Consider the following 21,924-nt stretch of genomic DNA (forward strand, 5'->3'; position numbering starts at 1 on the left):
CCCTTGTGACTAAGCATTCAATCCATAAGCCTGTGGGGTCTATTCTTCTTCAAACTAGCATAGTACATCATAGCATATTCATAACGCAGAATAGGATACAGTAAAACAAATGAGCAGCTTACAAGATCCATGAATATAACTCAACAGATATAGAGGCCAACACAAGAAGGTATTTTCTGCTCTGGGTTCTTGTTAATATGATCACACTCACTTCATGGAAATTAAACAATCTGTACTCTTACAGTTTATCTATCTTCTGTGCATATATTATGCCATGATAGGACATTTGTTAACATAAAGATGATTTATTAACATAAAGACAAATGATTTGAATGTGAAATGACCCGCATGGGCTTAAGGATTTGAATCCTTGGTCCTTGGCTAATGGTGCTATTTAGGAAGGTTCTGGAAACTTTAGGAGGTGAAGATATACTAGAGGAAGAAGATCACTGGGGATGGGCCTTGAGGTTTTATAGCCTGGCATACTCCCTGTTCACTTCTGCTTCCTGACTGCAGATAAGATGTGAGCTGTCAACCTCCTGTTCCTGCCACCATGCATTCCCTGCCATGATTAACTGTGTCCTGGGCCTATAAGCCAAAATAATTCTTCTCCTCCATAAATTGCTTATGTTGTCTCAGCAATATGTAAAGTATCCAAGACAATAACATATCAGAAAATGTTGTTGAGGAGACAGTGTGATTGGCTGTTCAAAGACTAGTGATGTCACAGCAACATGGCCAGCCTACCAAAAAGACAAAGTATTAGTACCAAAGTGAACAATTGTTGGAAATTCTCATCATTTATACACAGGGTCACGTGACAATCTTCAGTTGAGTGCTTAAGCAGGTAACAACTTAAACACAGATGCACACTTCTACACACTGATATGAAAGCACCCTTTTCAGTCACTGTTGTCTTCTGGAGTTAAACTCTGGCACATTGTTCATCTGGACACTCCTCATGCCAGGGCAACATTGACTAGTGGCTGCCTATTGCCTTTTATTGAGTAAACCAGCTCCATTGCCCATGTTTCAACATTGCTTTGCATATCTAAACCCTAGACCATGAATGGAGAATTTTAAAGGATAGCTCATTTCCTGGTGGCTGCTCTTAGTTCTCCATCAGAAACATGTATTAGAACTAGAAAGGAGACTCATGGCCTGTAGACTGTGTCATGGCACTCTATGGAACTCAGGGACATTAGAAAGCTTAGGGAAACCATTGAGGTCCATTCTGCTAAAGAAGGACATTTCTGCCAGAATCAGAGCGATACAGCTCACCACAGCTTTTTGAAAGAAGGCAGAGGTTTCTCTGTAAAATGAATCTCCTCCTTCCCCATCCCTATTCCATAGGATGCTGGCCCTTAAAACATTCTTTCCCAGCTTCTGTCTGGGCAGTGAAGGTACAACTTGGCTCTTGGATTCATAGAAACACTTCATGATGAACACCAGAAATTTCTGAGCCCAGAGACACCATGGCAGAACCCAGCTGTGCTTCTCCATACCCATCACTCACATGTTCATCCTTGACACAGGGGTCTCCTGAAGACACTCACCTGGGGTGTCATCCCATGGCATATGTACACGATGGGGACATTCTCTGTATCTGGGCCCTGATCAAGACACAAATCAGTCTTCAGGGAATTCTGCAGCTGAACACCAGAGGAAGTATGGCCAAACCAGAGGGGAAAGAAGAGAGAAAGCACATATATTAATTTAGGAGAGGCAGGTGTAGCCCTCAGAGAGACTCACCTTCTTCACCAATCCAAGGTCACTAGACCCTATGGTGTCAGCAGGTCCAGCTATTCATTTTTATAAAGGTATGGCTGGGGACCCCCTCACACTCCATGCAAAATCATGACGCTCATTAGAGAGGAAGCTGCCTTTGCAAAGTTAGGATTATCCAAGTAAATACAGGAAGTGTACAGTGAGAAACACTGGGGTCTCCATGTTTTCACTGCTCCAGGAGGGGAACAAGGGTACAAGCCCTGACTAGCCTTTGCTCTTGAGAGATGGGGAAAGTGAGTAACAGTTTTTGTTTGTTTTGAATATAGGGATGTTACAGTATTCTGTGCCTCCTACAGATCTATCAGGGGCTTGGCCAGCTCCCAAGTGTAGTCCAGTGGCTGAGGACTCTCTGGAGTAGAAAGCTCCATGGGGGAAGAAGACAGAGAGGTCTGGTAGAGGCAGAAGAGAGAAAAATCTTTTACTCTCACTTACAAGTGTATGTAAGTCTCATAAATCAGCAGAACACATCTGGGTTTGAGAGTCCATACTCAACGGCCCTCATGACCTAAGCCCACGCTGAGTCCTCGGAAAGGATGGCCTGCAGGTCACAAGGCCCTTTTCACTATCCACAACAGGGTAGACCACGAGGTACCAACCCTCAGTCTACAACAAATAAGTTATTCTCTTTCTTCCCATATCTTTCTGGAATTTGAATATACGTCAGTTCTTTTATCCTGGATCTAAAACAGCCCAGATCTCCTGAGATGTGATCTGTGGGTAGTGGCCACTAGAATTATGGGTAAATAAGACTACGTGTGGAGGATCTTCTGGATGTGTGTAAACTGAGGAACTCAGACATCACCAGAAAGGAGACAAAACACAGGGCAGATAGAATCAGAAATAAGAGAGGCCACCTGCCCCTGCTTGGATTTTCACAGCTTATGAACTCACATACATGCCCAGTTTCCACACTCATAAGAAAGTTCATAGTGTCTTCTCCCATGCTTATCTTGGGCTAGTTTAATTGGGTTTCCCTTCTTTTAACCCAAAGCCCCCATTTAGAATGGGAGACTGGAGAGAAGAATCCAGGGACACTAAGGAAGTGAACCGTGGCCAAGTCACTGTTCAGGTGGAGGCCAGAACTGGAGAGAGGCTGGGCTTGTGGAATCCCGATGTTCTAGAAGTGTAAAAGCAGGCAATGCTCTGTCATGTGCCCCGTGCCCACTGCTAGGTGTAGCTTTGTGGGAGGAGAATATGGAAATACTCTTTGAACTTGTCTCCTGGTCCAATAAGAGAAGGGTGCAGGATCTAAATCTGTGGTCTCTTATCAAGACCTGCTAGGTGCTAGATCAAAGAGACTCACAGAGCTTGTTAGGCTTGGCTTTCCCCAGGTCCCAAGCCATGGGCTCCGGGTGACAGATGGGTATCATTTGGTAAATTCCTCCCTGGCTCTGTGTCATCCCTCCCCTATTAAGTGGGTGGTCTGTTGGAGCAGTGGAGCAGGAGAGACAGGCTGGGGTGCAGTGTTGACTCTGGCAGCCTGGCTTTGGACAAAGTCACGGTCCTGTCTCTTTTCTTCCCTTGGAAATAGGATATAACAGTGCTTGCCTCTCAGGGATGTTATGAAGATTAAATGAAATAATATCTGCAAGGGCTTAGCATAGGGCCTGGTAGCCAGCAGCAGTAATTGTTAGCTTCTTCTATTACTGCTGTAACTCCCTGAAAGCCATTCGGGAAAACTAGCTGTGATGAATGCACGGGTGTGTCAGGAGCCTTTCAAGTGAATCATATCTAGATCTCAGAAGAGCCCATAGGCTGGGACTGTGTAGTGGCAAGTGCAACCCCCCCCAACCTTTCTGGTGTGATTCTGTCTTCATGTCCTGAAAGTTGAATACTTTCAACCCCCTCTGCTTTGTTCTCTTTGTCTAGCTAGTGTTGCTGCCACCCTGCCAGCCCCAGTCTGCTCTATGCTTCCCTAACACTCTCATTTCTCTTTAAAATTATTTTAATTCTAATGTGGTGTGTGTGTGTGTGTCTATGTGTGTGGAAGTACACCTTGGTGTTGGTGCCCATAATGGCCAGATCCCCTGGGGCTAGAGCTATAGGCTCTTATGAGCTGCCTGACATCAGTGGTGGGAACTGAACTCATGTCCTCTTCAGGAGCAGCAAGTGTTCTTAACAACTGAGCACCTCTCCATCCTCAATCTCACCCATGAATCTTAGTGCAGCATTTAGCATGCTGCTTTCTTATTGCTTCTTTACTTGCCTGCCTTCTCATTCATCACAAATACTGGGTCTTAGTCTTCCTTCTTATATATATAGTATGGATCAGGGCGTGAAGCACATAGTTGCCATGAGTATTGAATGAGTGTGTGCAAATGAATGGACAAATGAATGAGTGGACAAATGAATGGCATTATGGCTTTGCAAGTGACAGGGCCACAGTATGCCTGACCTTGGAGGTCAAGCTTTTTCCATCACATAAGTGGCTATGAGCCTGATACTATTAAATGTTCCCTTTTAAGAGGATTACTGTAACTACTGAGGCTGTGCAAAGTGCCAAGCTTATACAGTGAGAAAGTCCAAAGTAAATTTCCAGAAGCTGGGCACGTCTGATTCTAACTGCCTCTCCATCTCTAACTCTCTGCATGAGATTTGGGATTCATTCAAAGCTCACCCATCTCCCAGACAGTGAGCTCAGGGGAAACCCATACAGTACAACCCACAGTTCCTTCAGCCAAAAGGAACAGTAATGTGCCCTATTAGTGACTTAATGGCCTGGGCTACACACTTGACACTAGTTCAACTGAGTGACCCAAAAGTTTATTTGACCTGAATGATGTAGTTGGAGCATGAATTGAAATGGAAAATAAAAAGATTTTAAAAACCGCTGCTCTCGCAAGGACATCTGGCTTCTGCATTTTAGAATAAAACTAATTACCAAGAAAGAACAATTCAGACCCAGCAAATGGTTTTGCTCTTGTGGCTGTATCCTGAATGCCCCTCATTAAGAGTCCATGGTGTTTCTGGATCAGTAAGCATGTCCTTGCTCCTGAAGAAGCCAGGCACTGACATGTGGAGATGGGGCGGGGGAAGGAGTCTAGCTGGACCTTGCACATGGCTGGTAGATGAATATTATATGGACAGTGATCTCCACCAGCTCTGGGGATGGCTAGCATGCTCATCTCTGTGGGATAATGAGTGGGTGGCCTCTTTGTGGCAGAGTGCAGACAGTCTGAACTATGGATCCAGAGACATCTAGACATAGCCTTGTACACTTACTATCTGGTCAACCAAAATGTTCTGTCTTTGTCATCAAAGGGTCCCAAGAGAAGCCTACTGCTGCATGTATGTGGACTATAAGGCATTTTTACATGGAGGATGAAAAGGGTCTTTAGCTAGGACCCGGAAATATAATAGCTACATGTAAACACTCTTTTTGTACTGCTTCCTCTGTCTCTCCTGGTAAGTGTGGCTGATCTTACTTGGCTCCAGTGATGAACTAATGAGAATGTAGAGTCTGGAGCGGGTCCTGGCTCTTGGAGGTTTGGTTCTAAAACTTTCTTTAGGCACACAATATTCTTTTAGGACTGGGTCAACAGTGGCCAAGTGGCACCATACAGTTTTATGGAGCAGAGAGTAGGATATCCCCTGGAAGGTTCTAGTCATGTGCACAGAGCTAACGGACATCATACAATACAATGTACTTCTATGATGAGGGAGGATCTAGAGTATCATGTAGCAGTTGGGCAACATTGTTTGAGGGAATTCTCTGACTCTCAGACTCAGAAGTGGAAAGGTAAGAGGCACTGTTTCAGGGTGCAAACATGCATATGGGGCTCTCACAGAAGATATGATTTACCCCTAAAAGATGGCCTCCTGGTCAGTCTTAACTGAGGGTTGTCTAGGGTTCCACCTCTGTGTCTTTCAGAACCACTGGGTATTAGAGTACTGGGTACTAGTTCTGAGTCAAACCTCTCAATAAAGGCTCTTCGCACTCCCAGGCAAGAGCTCCATTCATAACATTTCCAGCTGGAGAAGCCCTTAACTCAGCTCTGATCACAGGGCACCAAAGAGGCCTCAGCTCTGCCTTCAAGTTTTCATCTTGGTATATCAAAAAAAGGCAGCAGGTTATGCTCTCCAAAGCAAAGACTGCTGTGATTCCAGGTAGTCTTTCAGGCTCTGTCAGAGATGAGCCAGGTTCTTGCCCATTTTTTCATATAACCTGAATATAATATAAGCATCCCCATGGAGTGGGATCAAGGGCTTAACTGACATAGGAAAGAATTATGTGTTCAGACTTTAACAGTCAGTAGAGGAGATACTCTCAGATGTCAGTCATGTACTGCACAAAACATTTTAAGAGTGGAGGGTCCTGAAATTAGTTGGATGATTATCACGGTCAAATTATTTTAAACTGAGAAAGAAAATTTATTTGCACTTCTCAGACTCCCTTCTAGCCAATTACCCATTTAACAGATGAAGAAACTTAGGCCCACAGTCCAAAAGAAGGGACGAGGTCAAGATCTATTCTCCTTTGCATTTTTGATGGTGCTACGGTTTGAACTCAGAGCCTCATACATGTTAATTAAGTTTGCTACCAGAGCTATACCTCCTACCTGTGGCCAAGATCTGAACCAATGATATTTTCTCCACTCCAATCTCTGTCCTCTACTGAAGGAACCTGCACATCAACCAACAAAGCTTATAAAACCCTTCAGTAAATTCAGGGGAGGTTCTATCTCTCAGAACTCTTCCCAGGGAGACTTCAAACATGAATGGGAGGTGCCAGCCAGTGGATGGGCAAGGCATTCAGGTGTTTGAAAGACACGCCCCCCCAGTCACCCCAGCTGGGAGTACCAGGGAGCATCAGCTGTATTAGTTTGCCACCTGAAGCTAAAGCTTCTTTATGCAGGTTGTTAAGAGGGCTATGCAAACTTGGGGCACAGGAGAATGGCAGAGGACTGTAAAGGAGAGGGACTGGAAAGACCCAGGCTGTGAAAGGGAAGGCTATCGAGGGTCTATCAGCCTGAGCTGAGCCCCTTTGTCAATGTCCTTCAAAGGTGATAGTGGGCTTGTTCCCTCCCTTCCCTCTTAACATCCCTCTCCAGTCTTCTTTTCTGTCTGGATGAAACCCCAAGCCACTGGCTCCTTACCACTCCATAGGCGATAATGTCAGAGTACATCCTCATCTCTGGGTACACACTGACCAGGTACCACCTGAAGGTCTTGCACTGCAGTTGCTTCCTCAGAGCCTTCCGTGCAGTGATGTCCCCGATGTCAATCCCTGAGTCCTGTGAAGAAGCAGAGGCAGGGATGCAGCTCCCATCAGGCCTCTTCTGTATGTACTGGCTGTGTCTATATACTTCTATATCTATATACTTCTATGTCTATATACTTCTATATCTATAAACTTTTATGTCTATATACTTCTATATTTATATACTTGCTGTGACCCAGTACCTCTAGCTAAGATTCCCAGAGACTTTCTGGTAGAGGGACCCTGTGGGGAATTAACTCATGTGTTCTGCAATGCAGCATTCACCCCATAACTATCTCCATTTGGACTTTGAAATATGAGTTCCATATTGAAGGGGACTAGTATCAAGTAAAGTAAGAGGAGGCTGAATACTTGACTATAGTATAGTTTAAGTGGTGTACAATTATTAAATTGTATTAAATACAATTATAATACTACAAGAGCATTAGCTTTGACAAGAGGTCACTATTAGATCCTCTTTTAAGACAGCCTCCATATTTTCCTAAAGGTATGAGTTTTCATAATAAGCCATTCTTTTTGTACTCAGGATCTTGTATTTCCACTTGTGATATAATGAGATAGGCAGATACACATACAGACACATAGACTGGAATGTATATATATACATACATACATATATGTATATATACACATATATGTATATCCCCAGTGTTGTTCATCTGTTCATCTGCACCTTATCAAAGGAACCTCCAGAAACAGCCTGCTACTCATTTTCAACTTTTATATATCAAGTATCCATCCACACATCCTTCCTGTTTATCAACTGACTTTTGCTTTTGTGTTTCAAAGGTTCAGTATGTCTGTACTGCGTTTTTTCCTGCCAATTACATCAAATCTTTTAATGGCAGTGAGAAATGAATAGTGGTCGTCTTTCTTCAACAAGGGTACTTTGGCCTGTATTATTAGAAAACAATGAACCTTCCTTTCTCTTTTCCTAAAGAGATGATCTCTCTCCTCCAAAATCCATACTTAGGACTTCCAAATAGAATTTTAAGAAGTCTTTAAAGACTTCTCACAGCTTAGGAATCTCACCATGAAGCTATCTGAATAGGATGAGCCCCAAATTCAATTAGAAACTTTGTAAGGGAACAGAAGGGAAGGTTTACATATATAGAAGCACATAAAGGAGAGGACCACACAGAGCCATCAGACCAAAGTGATGAGTCTATGGTTTCATAAAGCCAGGAGCCCCCAGATGCTGGAAAAGACAAAAAAAAAATGTGGTTTTCCTAGCACTTCGATGTGAACTTCTGGGTTAAAGGCCCACCGAGAAAAAAAAGTTCTATTGTCTTAGGCAACCAAATTGTGGCTAATTCATTTGGACAGTCTTAGGAAACTAATCAAAAGTTGGCTACCCTGCAAATGGCTCAGTATTTGTGCTACGAAATCACAAAACTCCATGTGGCCAAGCCTCAAAGAAAGGGTATGAACAAAGTAAGCTGGGGCATCCCTGGCACTCAGACTGTCTTTGGGCAGGAGAAGCAGCAGCTTGGAGGTTCCTGAACTTTGCAGAAGGAAATACAGACGTTTGCTACAGGCTGGTTTCCCAGGAGTGGCAAACTTATTTTCAATTAAAGTAACTGGATGCAAGTGCTGGAGGCTGCTCTGGCTTCTCCCTAGTTTGGGACTGAATATGATGCTAAGGGTGCAGGTGAAGAGGACAGTTCTGTTCCATGTATGGCCCAGGGGAGGGCTCAGTAGAATAACAGGTAAGAGCAGACAAAGAACTCACCTATATGACCAATAGCACCAAGGACAAGAATTAACATATCTAGAGATTTTGGTACCAAGCCAGTTCTGTCAAGAGTCTTGATACATACTAACTAATGGATTCTCTGGGTACCACCTGAGCAGAGTTGAAGGGCTTCTGTTTTGAATTTGTAGTGGCTGCTAAAGAGGGGAAATAAGTGGGTAGAGATTTGCCCATGCTTGAGCCAGTACTGGGATGATGATGATGATGGTTGGGTTGCTCCTAGGAAGACATGGAGAGCAGGTAGGTAGCAGCCACATCTTTCTTTCTTTGTCAACTAATGGAGTTCTTATTCACTATGTGTCAGAAACTACATAGGCAAGTAGGAACACCTCATGCTCTATGCCTGAAATGGGGATCTGGGAGAGGCAGAGAAGCAAACAAACATGAGAGCAGGGAAGGAAGTAGAGCATAAGGGAGAATAGAGACAAGAGCCTACACAATCCAGCTTGGAGTGTTGGGTACCAGGAGGGTTGGGCAGGGGCCAGATGAGCTGTCAAAGAAAGTTTCCTGAAGTCTGACATACTTGAGATGAGTCTAAAGGATGAAGCAAATCTTGGCTCCTTAAGCTATCATCTTGTGAGCCTGACACAGGTTCTGCCATATCTACAGACTTACTGACCCGAATCTCTAGGATGAGACCCAGAGGAGTATTTTCTAAGTTTTCCATGAGATTCTGGTGTAGCTGAATGGCTTCTCTGCTCTAGGAGCCACTGGCTGGGAGTTAGGGGGAAGAGACCACACACACAGCCAGGCTGTCTCACCCATTAATAAACACCAGCAAGGTTCCAGTGAGCCCTAGCACCCACCCTGCCTTGTGCTACACACTTCAACACAAACATGCACATCAAAATGTCTTCAGGAAGCCCAAAGTTTATCCCAGTAATTCCAGATTTAGGTAGGCATGGGATTCCTCAACATTTACTTTCCAAAAATAGTCCAACTAATCTCTAAAGCCGGGGCCAAGTGATTTTAATGTTCAGCCAGATTTGAGAGTTACTGGTCTAATAAGATAGAGGCTGCAAACAACAGATTATTGTCTGACAGACTGGTCATATGATGAGAAAGGCATATTGGAGAAGGAACATTTTCCATGTTGGGGTTGGCTTCCTGTATGAAAAGTCCCAAGACTTAAGTCTGTAAGGATGAAGGTTTGTTAGAAGTAGAAGTTGAACATGAGGTGGATGGAGGGTAATTTCAGGTAGAGAGATCAGATAAGCAAGCACAGCATTGAAAAGCAGCAAGACTTGTCCTCCAACGAAGACTATAGGGGTGCAGGTAGAGGTCCCCAAAAAGGAGAGCCTTTGTCAAATGGTGCACCTGGCCTTGCCTTTGTACTCTTCAAAATCTGAGGACAGATTTTGATCTGTCCTCAGATTTTGAAGAAAGGCAATGGATAAATCATTTAGCAAGGATAGGCTTGAAGGGGTGAAGACTTAAAGCAGTGCAACCAGTTGAAGTCTGCATGGGCAAGGCTTGAGTTCACATGAGACTAGATGGGATATGGACTGGACGGGAAGGCTCTGTGATTGACAGAATGGGATAACAAGAGAGGAGGAAGAAAGGACTGTGAACAGTGTCCAGTTATATATCTGGCAGATGGTAGCATGAGGAACTGAGACAAGCAATTAGGAATAGGAGCTGGCTTGGGTGGAAAACAACATCCTTAACTGTGGTCAGACTCAGCCTGAGTGCCAGGGAGGACAACAGCAGGAGGCATCCAGCTGGCTGTTGGAGATGCCAGTCCACAAACAGGACTTGAGACATTGATTAGGAAGCCATCAGCATGTGTGTGGGATAGACATTCAAGAGCAGAGGCTGTTACTGAGAGGGGCAATATAATGGAGGGTGATGAAGGGGACATCTCTGGGGAGCATTAAAGCAACAGTAGAGGGAGGATAAACCCCTTAGGGAGAAAGAAGTAGCATCCTGAGGGAGAGAGGGCCTTCCCAGAGTATGGAACCACAGAGCTTAGGAACCACAGAATCTCCAAGAAATGAGGATTCGGTAGGTTAAGAAAAGTTTTCTTAGATTTACTGTGTGTGTGTGTGTGTGCACATGTATGTGGGTGTATATAGAGTCCAGAAGAGGGTGTTGGATCTCTTAGAGATGGTGTTACTGGTGTTTGTGGGATGCCCAGCTATTCCCTTATGGGAGTACTGTCTCTCCAGCCTCAGATGAAGGAGTTTTAAATGTCCAGAACACTATGTACTCAAGAGGCCAGTCCATGAGAGCTTTGCCAAAGACTTGATACTGGAATGTGGCAGGAGGTTGTAGACATTGGGAATACCATGGCCCTGCAAAAGCTCAAGAATTTTAAAGAAGGGAAGTTGGCAGCTGGAAGTGACAGGGTATATGAGAGGGGGGTATGCGTGTCTGTGGATATGTATGTGTCAGAGGGAGAGGGAGAGAGAAGAAATGGTTTGTGTGTGCCTGAGTGCACATCAGAGGGCAACTTCACAAGAGTCATTCACTAGATACCATGTGCCTTTCCATAAGACATTATTTCTCACTGGTCTGGAATTCAATACTAAGCTAGGCTGACTGGCCAACAAGTCCTGGTGGTCCTCAATTTATTTCCCAGCACTAGGAAGATTACAAACTTGTTCTACTACACCCAGCTTTCCTTAGCAGTTCTGGGAATATAATTCAGGTCCTTGTGCTTTCGAGGAACGTGATTTACTGACCAAGCCATCTCCCCAGCTCAACAGAAAACACACTGACTTTTTTTTTTTCCTCTGTTTAAAATTTTCACCTGGATATTTCCATGTCTAACCTGTTTTCTTCCCCTTATTTCTTCATTTGCTTGGTTCTTGGTGCTATCCCCTTGGAGGAGTAACAGGCAAATATTAATTTTCACTGAGTTTTGCTTGTGGCATCATCCACCATTCACTGGGTTTAGTTGGAATAGGGAAGATTGGCAGCTTTGGGGGGCAGAGAGAAGGGGATGGACATGAATGGGACATTGATCCCACACAAAGCTATGATGTTCACTGGTGAGATCCTGGAAGGGTAACGTTTTCAGCATCCAGAACACCCAGAGTGGGAATCAGCATCCTGAGTGGAATACTGAGTCCCAATACTCAGAGTATCAGCTGGATCCAGAAACATGGGGGTTTCACTAGAAATCTCTTCCTGCCATGGATTCAATTGGAGGTTTTGCTGAACTACGCTGAGGGTCTTGGCTCCTCCCTACCTATCGTAGGGGGAACCCAACTCAGGTCACTATCCCTGTGGTGGGGGACTACTACAGTTGGTACATGCAGGCCTAGCATGCATGAAGGCCTCGATTCCATCCAGGAAGAGAGCTTGCCTAAAGCTGCCACTTGAGGCTCAGCCTACTTTTTAAAATAATTCAGCCAGAGCAGCATGCAGTTGGTGGGAAGCTCAGAGTCCAGGGCTTTCCTGTGCAAAGTTTAAACAGAGATAAATCATTTCACTGTCAGAGAGGACTGGGGACTTTCTGAAGATCAGCCAAGGTGGGGAAATCCCTGGCTTGGGAGGAATGACAGAGGCCATGCAGTCAACAGCCTTGTCACACAGAAGGTGACAGGAGCAATGGGCCCAGGCAGACAAGCAGACGAACAAGTCTGGAGTGCGACAGCTGGCATATGTTAGGTTCTCCCAACTCAGCATTTGAGAGTCATTTCCATACAACACATGCCAAGGGGAACAAAACTTGGAAAGAAATATTGCTTCTCCTCTGACATGTCTTAATGTAAGTGACTAGAGCGATAGAGGACAGTGATGGGCAGGCAAGGATGGGGCTCTGTGAAGGTCAGAAGGTCATATCCTCTTCACCAATTGTTGGAATGTATCTTGTTGGCATCCATATGGCTCAAGAACCCCCACAGATGTATGGATTTTACCTATTCTGCTTGGCTCAATGGAGAGGCTTGAAGCCAGTCTATATAGAAATTAAGGTGTCCTGGAGAGTTCACCCTCATTACTGTTGTGTTTATATATTCATTCTCCTGAACCACAAGACACCAGGGAAGCTGAGACAAGGAAGGTAATTTAGACCCATCTGATCCATTTATACACATACAAACACACACACACACACACACACACACACACACACACACACACACACATGGGATCTCATGTAGCCCAGGCTACCCTCAAACTCACTATGTAACCAAGGATGATCTTGAACTTTATGATTCTCTTGTCTCTACCTCCCAATCGCTGGTATCTCAAGCCTGTGCTACCATACCTGGTTTTATGCAGTGCTGGGAATTGAACCCAGGGTTTTCTGCATGCTGGACCAGCATTGTACTAACTTGAGCCACATCCTATTTTCTAGTTTTCATTTAAAATGAGGCCACTAAAGTTTGGAGGGAATACACCCTCCTCTAAGCATGCTGCTGGATATAAATAAGAATCTCAGAGGCTTTTGCTAGCTTCTTCCTATATGTAGTAAGTAAAGGCTTGACAATCTAATACGGCCAAGGAGACTGAGAATGTCCCTGGGAAGAAAAACCGAGTCTAGTGTTTTGCTTCAGATTTTTTTTTTCTCACCAGACTTGAAGTTTTGCTTCATCCAGGCTCCCTACCTCTTGTGGTATGTTCCATGCCATGTACACATGACTTTTGAATTCATCCATCCAGACTTCAGCTACCCTGAGGGCATTTCTGCGGACGTGGGCAGTGAGGTCCTCTGTGTAGGGCTTGTGGGCTCGCTCGATGTGGGCAATCCGAGAGCAGGGCAGGACCTCCACACTCCCACCGCACTGCCATACCTGTAAAGGCAAGGAAAGGATGTGTCCATCAGCAGCTCCTCTGTGAGGCAGGCTACGGGCCACCATAACATACGAACAGAGAGACCCAGCTGTCTCCACCTTCTCTCCACACACTGCCGTGAGGGAACGAGCTGGGTCTCATCCCCCTCCACCTCCTGCAGTAGGAATATGAAGTAATTAATTCACAGCTTGGCTTTTATTGCCATGAGTTTACTTGCAAAAACAAAATTAATGTACCTTTTTCTTCCATCCACAAGCTCCATGGAGCCAGAGAGCCCAGATGTTTTGAGCTCAGAGAGTTGTGCTGTCCTCTCCCTATCCCCAGGTGAGCATCACCCATCTCCCCAACAATGGTCTCTATACCACTACATAACAGAAAAGGACCAGTGGGATCTCTATACCACTACATAACGGAAAAGGACCCATAGGACTCCCAGCTCAGAAGTCCATCTTCAAATAGACCTTCAACAATCTTGACAAAGATCAATGACAGCTACTGTTAAAGAGCCCAGTGGTACTTCTGTCCCCCATGTTCCATGGACTTCTGAGGGGAAGCACTCAAGACCTTTGGTGACAGTGGGGGCTATTTGCTGAGTATTGTCATTCGGAGGTATGGAGGCAAATGTTTGACACTTGCTCATTAACACCAATAAATCCCTGCACAGGATATGACAAAATTAAAATTTACCTAATTGGCTATACTGGTTAGGGAGTCAAGATCTCTTTTTCCCACTGACCAGTATCACATTAAAGGGTTCCTATAACCATGGGTACTGGAAGGGACATTGCTGATCTGTTACTTAGTATACTATTTAGGGTCAATAGAAAGGGACAAGAATTCTGAGTGCCAAGCTATGTTTCAGGCCTGGGATGTAAATGGGGTGGGGCTTGGGATCGGGCAGTTAAACACAGTACTGTTGACCAAAGGTTTGCTACCAGAATGTATTGGTCCAGCTCCTGGTTCTGCTTCATGCTGGCTGTGTGACTCTGAGCAGTTACCCTTACTCATTTGTGTCTCCATTTCCATCTTCACAGGGATAATAATAGCACCAGTCTCCTGAGGTCTCCGAGAGGATTGATAGCACACAGTGTACCTGCTACATTACAATCCCTAATCAAGCCTGTCCAGGACCATACAAATTGTAATACTTTGTGGAGAATCTTCAGACTAACCTGTGAGGCCACTGTTATTATCTCCAACTCCAGGTGAGAAACACACTGAAAGAAAGTCCTCGCCCAAGCCCTGTGGCTGGTACTGATGACACAGATCTGCCTGACTCCCAAAGAGGCTGAAAGCAAAGCCAATGCTCCTCAGGGGTGACCATGTTTTAAGAGCAGTTAGCATCTTCAGGGGTGACTCTGGGGGCCAGGAGAAGGGACATGTACTCCTTTTCAAACTTCCCCGTGCTAGGACTTGCCCATCCTAGAGACAGTGCACACTCCAGGGCACTCTGCCCCAATAACCTGTGAATCCTGTGACAGCATCATTGACAACACAAAGTGGCAGGGAAATTTTTCTTCTTGTGCCTGGAACAAAGCTGCTACTTGACATATTTCAACAATGCATAACAGGATGTTACTCACAGCAGTGCTCTTATGAGTCCTGCTTCACAGAGTCAGCTTGCCATTTCACCTTAAGAGTGTGCATGCCTGCCTCCATCACCAGAGCCATGTGGGTGACACCACCCACCCTACCTCCCACCTTTAGTGGTGCTCCCAACACAATGGTCATACAGAGCACACTGAGTACTTCTTCATCCAACATTCAATTCTTCCTTTATCAGCTAGACTTGGGCACATGCAATGTGTTTTTCCACCCCACCCTGCTACACAAACTCAGTGTCCAGGTATCAGTTCAAAGTCACTTCCCTATACCCTGCTTTGTAGTCCTCCCCCCTCCTACTGCTTGTTTAATCATCTCTCTTCTTTCAAACTATTCTTTATGTCCTGATCAGATTTCCCTCCTGACATGTACTACTAAGTGGTTCTCAGGGTAGACTATGGGTTCCCAGGAAAAGCGGGACAGTGGCAGTCTGGGAGCTAAGCATCACATTTAATAGCACAGCTTTGGTGTCAGTGAGAATGGGATTCAGAATTTGACCTCTGCTAGCAGCTGCTCTATACCTTGGCAGGTTGCATCTCGCCCTGAACCCTCTTTCCACCCAGTGGAAGAGAGTGATACAGCATGGGAAGGTATTCAGCCCATGCCTACCTTGTTATGAATACTACATGGATGGAGACAGAGGAAATGAGGGAATCAGTTACCAGGGCAGGGCATCTCAGCCAATTTCTGCCGACATGAGACCACAGGAATGGTGCCTTTGGACTAAACTCTGGTCTAATATAGTTACATGATAGTTCCTAGATCCCATAGTCTGTGCCTTTGTTTTATAACAATTATTAAAATTGCTGTTATTTGACTTATTCCCTGCATGCACTTTGGAGGAATGAATTGGATACAGAGGACAGGAAGCACCCCAGCAGAGAAGGGTACATAGGTCATTCCTCAGACTGGAAGCCCTTGGTAACTCAGGCAACCTGCAGTCTCTTCCCTTCTGTTGAGCCTAACTATGGAGGGAGAGCCCTCCCCTTGGGTATGGTCTGTGAGCTCTTGGTAGCATCTGGTCTTTGGAGTAGAAAAGTGTGGATTTGGCCTGTGTACATATTAACTTTGGACCCTACCAATAACTCTGAAGTTAACTAGAAAAGGCTTGTGCTTCTTATCTATTCCTAGGTGACAAATGGTTCTGCTGACCAGAGAGAGCCTCTGAAGTCTTATCCATAGGTGGCCCTCAGAGCTCCTCTCTGGGATGATGAATATGGTTAGAAAAATAAATTACTAGTATCTGAGTTGTATTAAAAGTGATGTTAGGATTCCACTGGGGGGGCGTATAGAAGATGAAGAAATAAAAGAGAGCTGGTCTCAGTACAGGAAATGCCCAACGCTTGATAGCAAGTTGCAAGCCAGTTGGAGGATATGATTCATATTTCCAGAGGTAGAGAATGCCAAGAGGAGAGGGGGAAAAGTTGGATACCAAAAGAGTTGTTGAGAAATGAAGAGGTCACAGGTAACAGGCAAGCAAGATCCACATCCTACAGTGAGGCTGTAGAATAAGTCTACAGATACTGGGGACACTAGGCAGCATGGCAACCCATGCCAAAAGCTGGGTCCTGTCTCTTTTGATGGCCACTGAAACAAATGATCCTAGACCACAGCACACTTCTTCTAGCTCCTGCCTTCATATCTGCTAACTCATTTCCCTAGAATAATTGTTTCAAACTCAACATTTTCTTTAACCCATCACTACTACGTTTGACCCTCTTGGAACACCCCCAGCATCCACACTCCTTAATAAAACATTCATATTTTATTTATGTACTTATTCTTTAAATATCCGCCTTCCAGAATTGGACTGTAACCTTCACAAACACAAGGATATGCCTGTGCACATTCCACTGAATATACTGCGCCTCCTTCATGGTATCTATTCAATAACTATTAAGTGAATGAGTGAATTTGAGGGTCCTGGGCTTTCACTGACTATAGGGACACAGTTTTAACTAGCTCAGCTGTATGCCCTAATAAAGCCCATAAACATAAAATGTGGCCAGATTTTACTGAACACAGTGACTTTCTTTAAACCCAGGTGGTTTTTCAGCAAACTGCTGACATTAAAGTGCAAATTACTGCCACCTAAGAGGCTTACTTTGGCTGCAGAGCTTAAATTAACGTTGTAAAGCCCGAGAAGTCATCAAATGTGTGGACAGCAATACACGGGTTTCTCTTGTGAAGCGAGTTACTCAGGGCAGTCTCCCCACTCTCTTCGATGCTTGGGTACACCTCCAGAGTAGCTGCAGGCCTGTTCCCCAGAGGTGACCAAGAATCTATGGTAGAGTGTGTATAATAGCTTCACAGGACAAAGTCAAGACCCCCTACTACAAGCTCTTCCTGAAAAGCCCTGATGCTGTCTCCTTATCTGAAAAGGTCTCACGAATCAGTGTAGGACCGCAAAGAAGCCCTGGTTTCTAAGGACTGCTGGAAGAGGGTATGGATTATGATGGCCACATACAACTCACTAAATTGTACTTGTCTATGGGTGCCAGTTGCCTTTTTACCTGGGGGATTTAAATGAGATTCAGCATGAATGCTGCTGACTAGCAAAGCCAGTCCTGTTGAGAGGTCTCAGGAAGTGAGGTCTCTCTGACTTTTACATTGAGAGTTTAAGTTTCATGGTTCATACCTCAAATGGTAACCAGGACTTAAGGCACAATGGACAGAGCCATAGCCTGAGTCACAGTTGGGAGAAACTGGGGCAGGACAACTAATAGTTTTATCTACTTCTGTGTTCCATCCATTTGCTTTAATGCAATTCTATGTGTATCTTTGTGTGTGTGTGGTAGGTGCATAGGGTCTGTTTTGCTTATGTCTGTGTGTGCATGTATATATGTGTGTGTATGCATATATGTAGGAATATGCATGTGTGTGTGTGTGTCTGTGTATGTAGGTGTTGGCTTCTGTGGCTAATTATCTTTTTATGTGTAACTGTCTCGCCTTGTTTGGCCATGAAAAGCTGAGATAAGAGTGGAAAGTAAAAATTGGGCAGGATGGGAACAGGATAGAGAAAGAGCCAAGGTTTACCCTGAAAAGGGCTAGGGGAGGACCATAAACTCATTCGCAGACTGGCTTAGGAGTCAGAGAAGTAGGCAAGCGGCAACATGGACAAGACAGCCTCACACACATGGCTCCCATGCTCAGTGTGTCCTTCAACTTTGTACCACAGGCATTCCACTTACCTTATCCAGTCACAACCTTGTGAGGGAAAATAGAAGGAACTGGAGATTATATCTGAGCAAGGCTAAGGGTCAGCAAACCATCAACAGGAGCATGAGGCAGAGGAGGAGTCTAGATGAATACAGCATATGTGCAGAAGTAGCCTCTGTCCAAAAGTCTATAACGTTTGAAAATCTGTTTCTAGACAAAACTCATACTCCTTAACCAGACTCCCAGGATCTCTCTATTCCCTGCAACATCACTCACTCTCTAAAACCAGTTACACTGGCTTCTCTTTGTTCCTGAGGTAGACCGTGGTCATGGACCTTTGCCTTACCGTCTTTACTGGAGTTACATTGGCTTCTCTCTGTTCCTGAGGTAGACCGTGGTCATGGACCTTTGTCCTCACCTTTTTACTTGGAGCTACTACTTCCCCATGAGTATATAACACATCTCTACAACTCCCATCTACCTTCCCTGGACACCCTAATTTTGGTTAAATGACTTTTCTATGAATATTGCTTGTACTTCCTCTTAGACAGCAGATATGGTAACTCTGAGAGCTGAGAGACAGAGAGAGGGACAGATAGACAGAGACAGAGACAGGCACACAGAGACAAACACACACAGAGAAAAGAGAGCCTATGTACAGTTTAAAGATACACTATATAAATGTTGGCATACCTCCCCTCTTTAGAAACAATGCTTTCTTTTGCAGTCTCTTATAAAATTACCCGAAGGTAACCCATTATCCTGAAGTTGGACAATAATTTCCTTACCATCACCCTACCCCACACAGTGCTGTTTTTGAACACTATATAAACAGAACCACCACATATGCCTCTTGCTTCTTATTTCATTTATTTCCCTCACCCCAGCATTCCATTCTATAAATACACACTGATTTGCTTATGCATTCTCCCCCTGATGGTTGGCAGGCTCATTTCCAGTGTTATGAATAGTTCCTGGGAACATTCTTGTACACATCTCCTGGGGCCCAAGAGTGGGCATCACTCTATGCATTTTTGCCTCTAGTACAAGTTGGATGCACAGTCAACTTTCCCATGGAGGGGAGGGACTCTTTCAAACAGTGTCTCTCAGGCAGCTTTCTCTCACCAGCAAAATGAAACTCACGTTGCACTGCATCTGTGCCAACTCTTTCATTTAAAGATTTATTTTATTTTATCTCATTTTTAAGTGTGTGTCACATGTGTCTTTGCATGTGTGAGTATGTGTGTGTATGACTCTGTGCCTCTGTGTGTGTGAGAGAGAGACTGTATGTAGACACCTTCTCTCTGTCTCTCTCTCTCTGTCTCTCTCTCTGTCTCTCTCTCTCTCTCCCTGTGTGTGTGTGTAAATATCTTGCATCTGTGTGTGTGTGTGACTGTGTGTAGATACCTTGCCTCTCTCTGTGTGTGTATGTGTGCGTGTATGAGTGAGTATAAGTTGACTTGGCTATGAAGGTCATAAGAGGGCATTGGATTACAGGTGGCAGATGGTTGTGCACCTTACATGGAGGCTAGGAAACAAACTCCAGTCTTCTGCAAGAGCATTTAATGCTCTTAACTATTGAGCTTTCTATCCAGCCCCCTCATCAAATGTTGACATTAGTGATATGGCATAAAATTCTCTCCACAGTTTTCATTTGGAGCCTCACCTGATTATTTGTGAGATGGTAAGTTTTATTTGTTTAGTTTTCTTTCCTGTTACCAACCTACAATGGCAAACCCTAGAAGGGTCACTTCTGCTTCACTCTAGGGCCCATTCAGGTCCAGGCAAGTGAGAGATACTCAATATTTGCTGTATGAATAAAGGATCAACATTAGGCTTGTTCTGACTTACTCTATGAGCTTCACTGGCACTCCTCTAGGCTCCTGGGAATAGACATGTAGTTTAAAGGAACAGTTGTAAGATCTGGCCATGCTTACCCTTCCATCAGACATTACAAAAGAATGCTCCCTGGGACCCATTTCTCAAGCCCCCTTCCAGAAAATAAATAGTCCCAAAGGTTTGCCTGCTCCTTGGAAATACAGTGTGGCTTCTTGGATGGTGAACATCCAAGGAAGGATCTGAACATTTGACTCAGCCCCAGGTGACACTCAAGCAGTTTCTCATCAAAAAGGTCTCCTCCTGAACCACTGCAAAGCAGTAAGATTCACCAGGTCCAACTTCAAGGGGAGATGAGCTAGGCTGAAATGCCTGAGGGCTGTTTTGCAGGGGTTTGAGCTGTGCAGAAAGAGCTGCTGCCCATTGCAGGGAAACCCACGAGCCAATTTGGGATACCAGAAGAGACACAACTTCAGCAAACTGGCCGATAATGTGAAGAGGATCCTGCAATGCTGGCAGCCTGGTGTTCTGATAGGTTGTATCTTACTCTGCTCTAGAATCTCCATGAACATAAGGTGTCTGTGCTCCTAGATGTGCTTATGGGGATTTCAAGGCTGTTACCTCAAATCTCCTATTTGAAAAAGAAGGCAACAGACTTGGGCACATGGGGTAGGTACTCACAAGGATGTGACAGAGGCATCTGTTGCTCTTTGGAGGGATTGTGAGCAGCTCAGATCAACAATTTGAGAGAAGAAATGCCCACTGCTGCTTCCTGGGCAAGGTAGGAGAGTATCCACAACTGTCTTCACTGTGTACTCTTCTATCAGCCAACCTATCCATCACAAATTTAAGCTAAAGTGACCATAAAGCTCAAAGACAGTGAACTCCCAAATGAAGCAACCAGAATCCCTAAGTCACCCCCTGAAGAAGGCTACCCATTGAGTCTCCCATCCCTCAGGGAGCTGTGCTGTGAGCAGACAATGAGTTCCTGGTGGCATCTCTGAGGTTGGGCTCTGATGTTGGAATCTCTGAGTTTGCCTATATATAAAAAAATTCATGGTCCCCTGGCATCAATAGATCTAAACTCATTCTGGCTTTGTAGAAGAAAGCCTTTTGGGAACAAGTAGACATCCCAGCTCCTGGAGATGAGTGCACTCAGAGGCAGTCCCCACCAGGGGCCAAGAACACAGTTAATAATTAGACCTAGTATCCGAGGCTCTAGGCAGCTGCATGACACAGGAAGAGTATTGAGATCCTTCAAAGGAGGCTACTAACCAGAGTCTAGATCAGGGTTAGAATCAGAGCAGAAATCCAAATGAAAACCCAGCAGGGTGGAAGAGGAGAAGCTTGTGGCTTGGAGGCCACACACAGCCTTACATTCCCCAGAAAGCCACAGTAGCTATGAGGGTTTAATATCAGAGTGAGCTAGTTGGTGAGATCTGGTCTATAGCCACTGCTGCAGCTCCTGTCCAGGAGATATAGATGTTACCTTGGACTATTGCTCAGAGAGTTCTTCTCCAAGAGCTTGGGAATGAACTAGTCCAAGTTCAGACATTTCTATAGCTCAAAGGTCTAGAAGAGACCTTAACAGCAGAGAGAGACCATTAGCTGAATGTCAAGTAGAGTGCTAGCTACTCTAATCACTGTTTTGTTTTGAACTGAGATCTCTGGTCCTATTATTATCCATGCTGCTTAGTCAGAGTGCCCAAGGAAGTCAAGGGCCATTCTTCAAACAGTCAAACAAGACCTCTCTATCCCTGGTAAGAAGAGTCACTTCTCCAAGAGAACTGGGCCCATTTATTTACTTTTTGCATTTGGTAAG

General features: G+C 44.7%; 1 protein-coding gene across 2 annotated transcripts in view; it reads right to left on the reverse strand.

Annotated features, from left to right (window-relative positions):
- The window catches only part of Galnt18 (polypeptide N-acetylgalactosaminyltransferase 18), a 305,010-nt gene that overhangs the window by 36,584 nt on the left and 246,502 nt on the right, over positions 1 to 21,924 (reverse strand). The window contains exons 7-9 of one of the 2 annotated variants that reach the window (XM_031387885.1): positions 13,319 to 13,504; positions 6,885 to 7,022; positions 1,557 to 1,652 (exon numbers count right to left, since the gene is read on the reverse strand). In XM_031387885.1, coding sequence (XP_031243745.1) covers positions 1,557 to 1,652; positions 6,885 to 7,022; positions 13,319 to 13,504 — 420 coding nt within the window. Of the gene's footprint in view, positions 1 to 1,556; positions 1,653 to 5,076; positions 6,413 to 6,884; positions 7,023 to 13,318; positions 13,505 to 21,924 lie in introns of those variants that run through there. The other variant, XM_031387886.1, reaches the window with a different exon arrangement.

This window comes from Mastomys coucha, unplaced genomic scaffold (assembly GCF_008632895.1).
Source record: "Mastomys coucha isolate ucsf_1 unplaced genomic scaffold, UCSF_Mcou_1 pScaffold21, whole genome shotgun sequence".
NCBI lineage: Eukaryota > Metazoa > Chordata > Mammalia > Rodentia > Muridae > Mastomys > Mastomys coucha.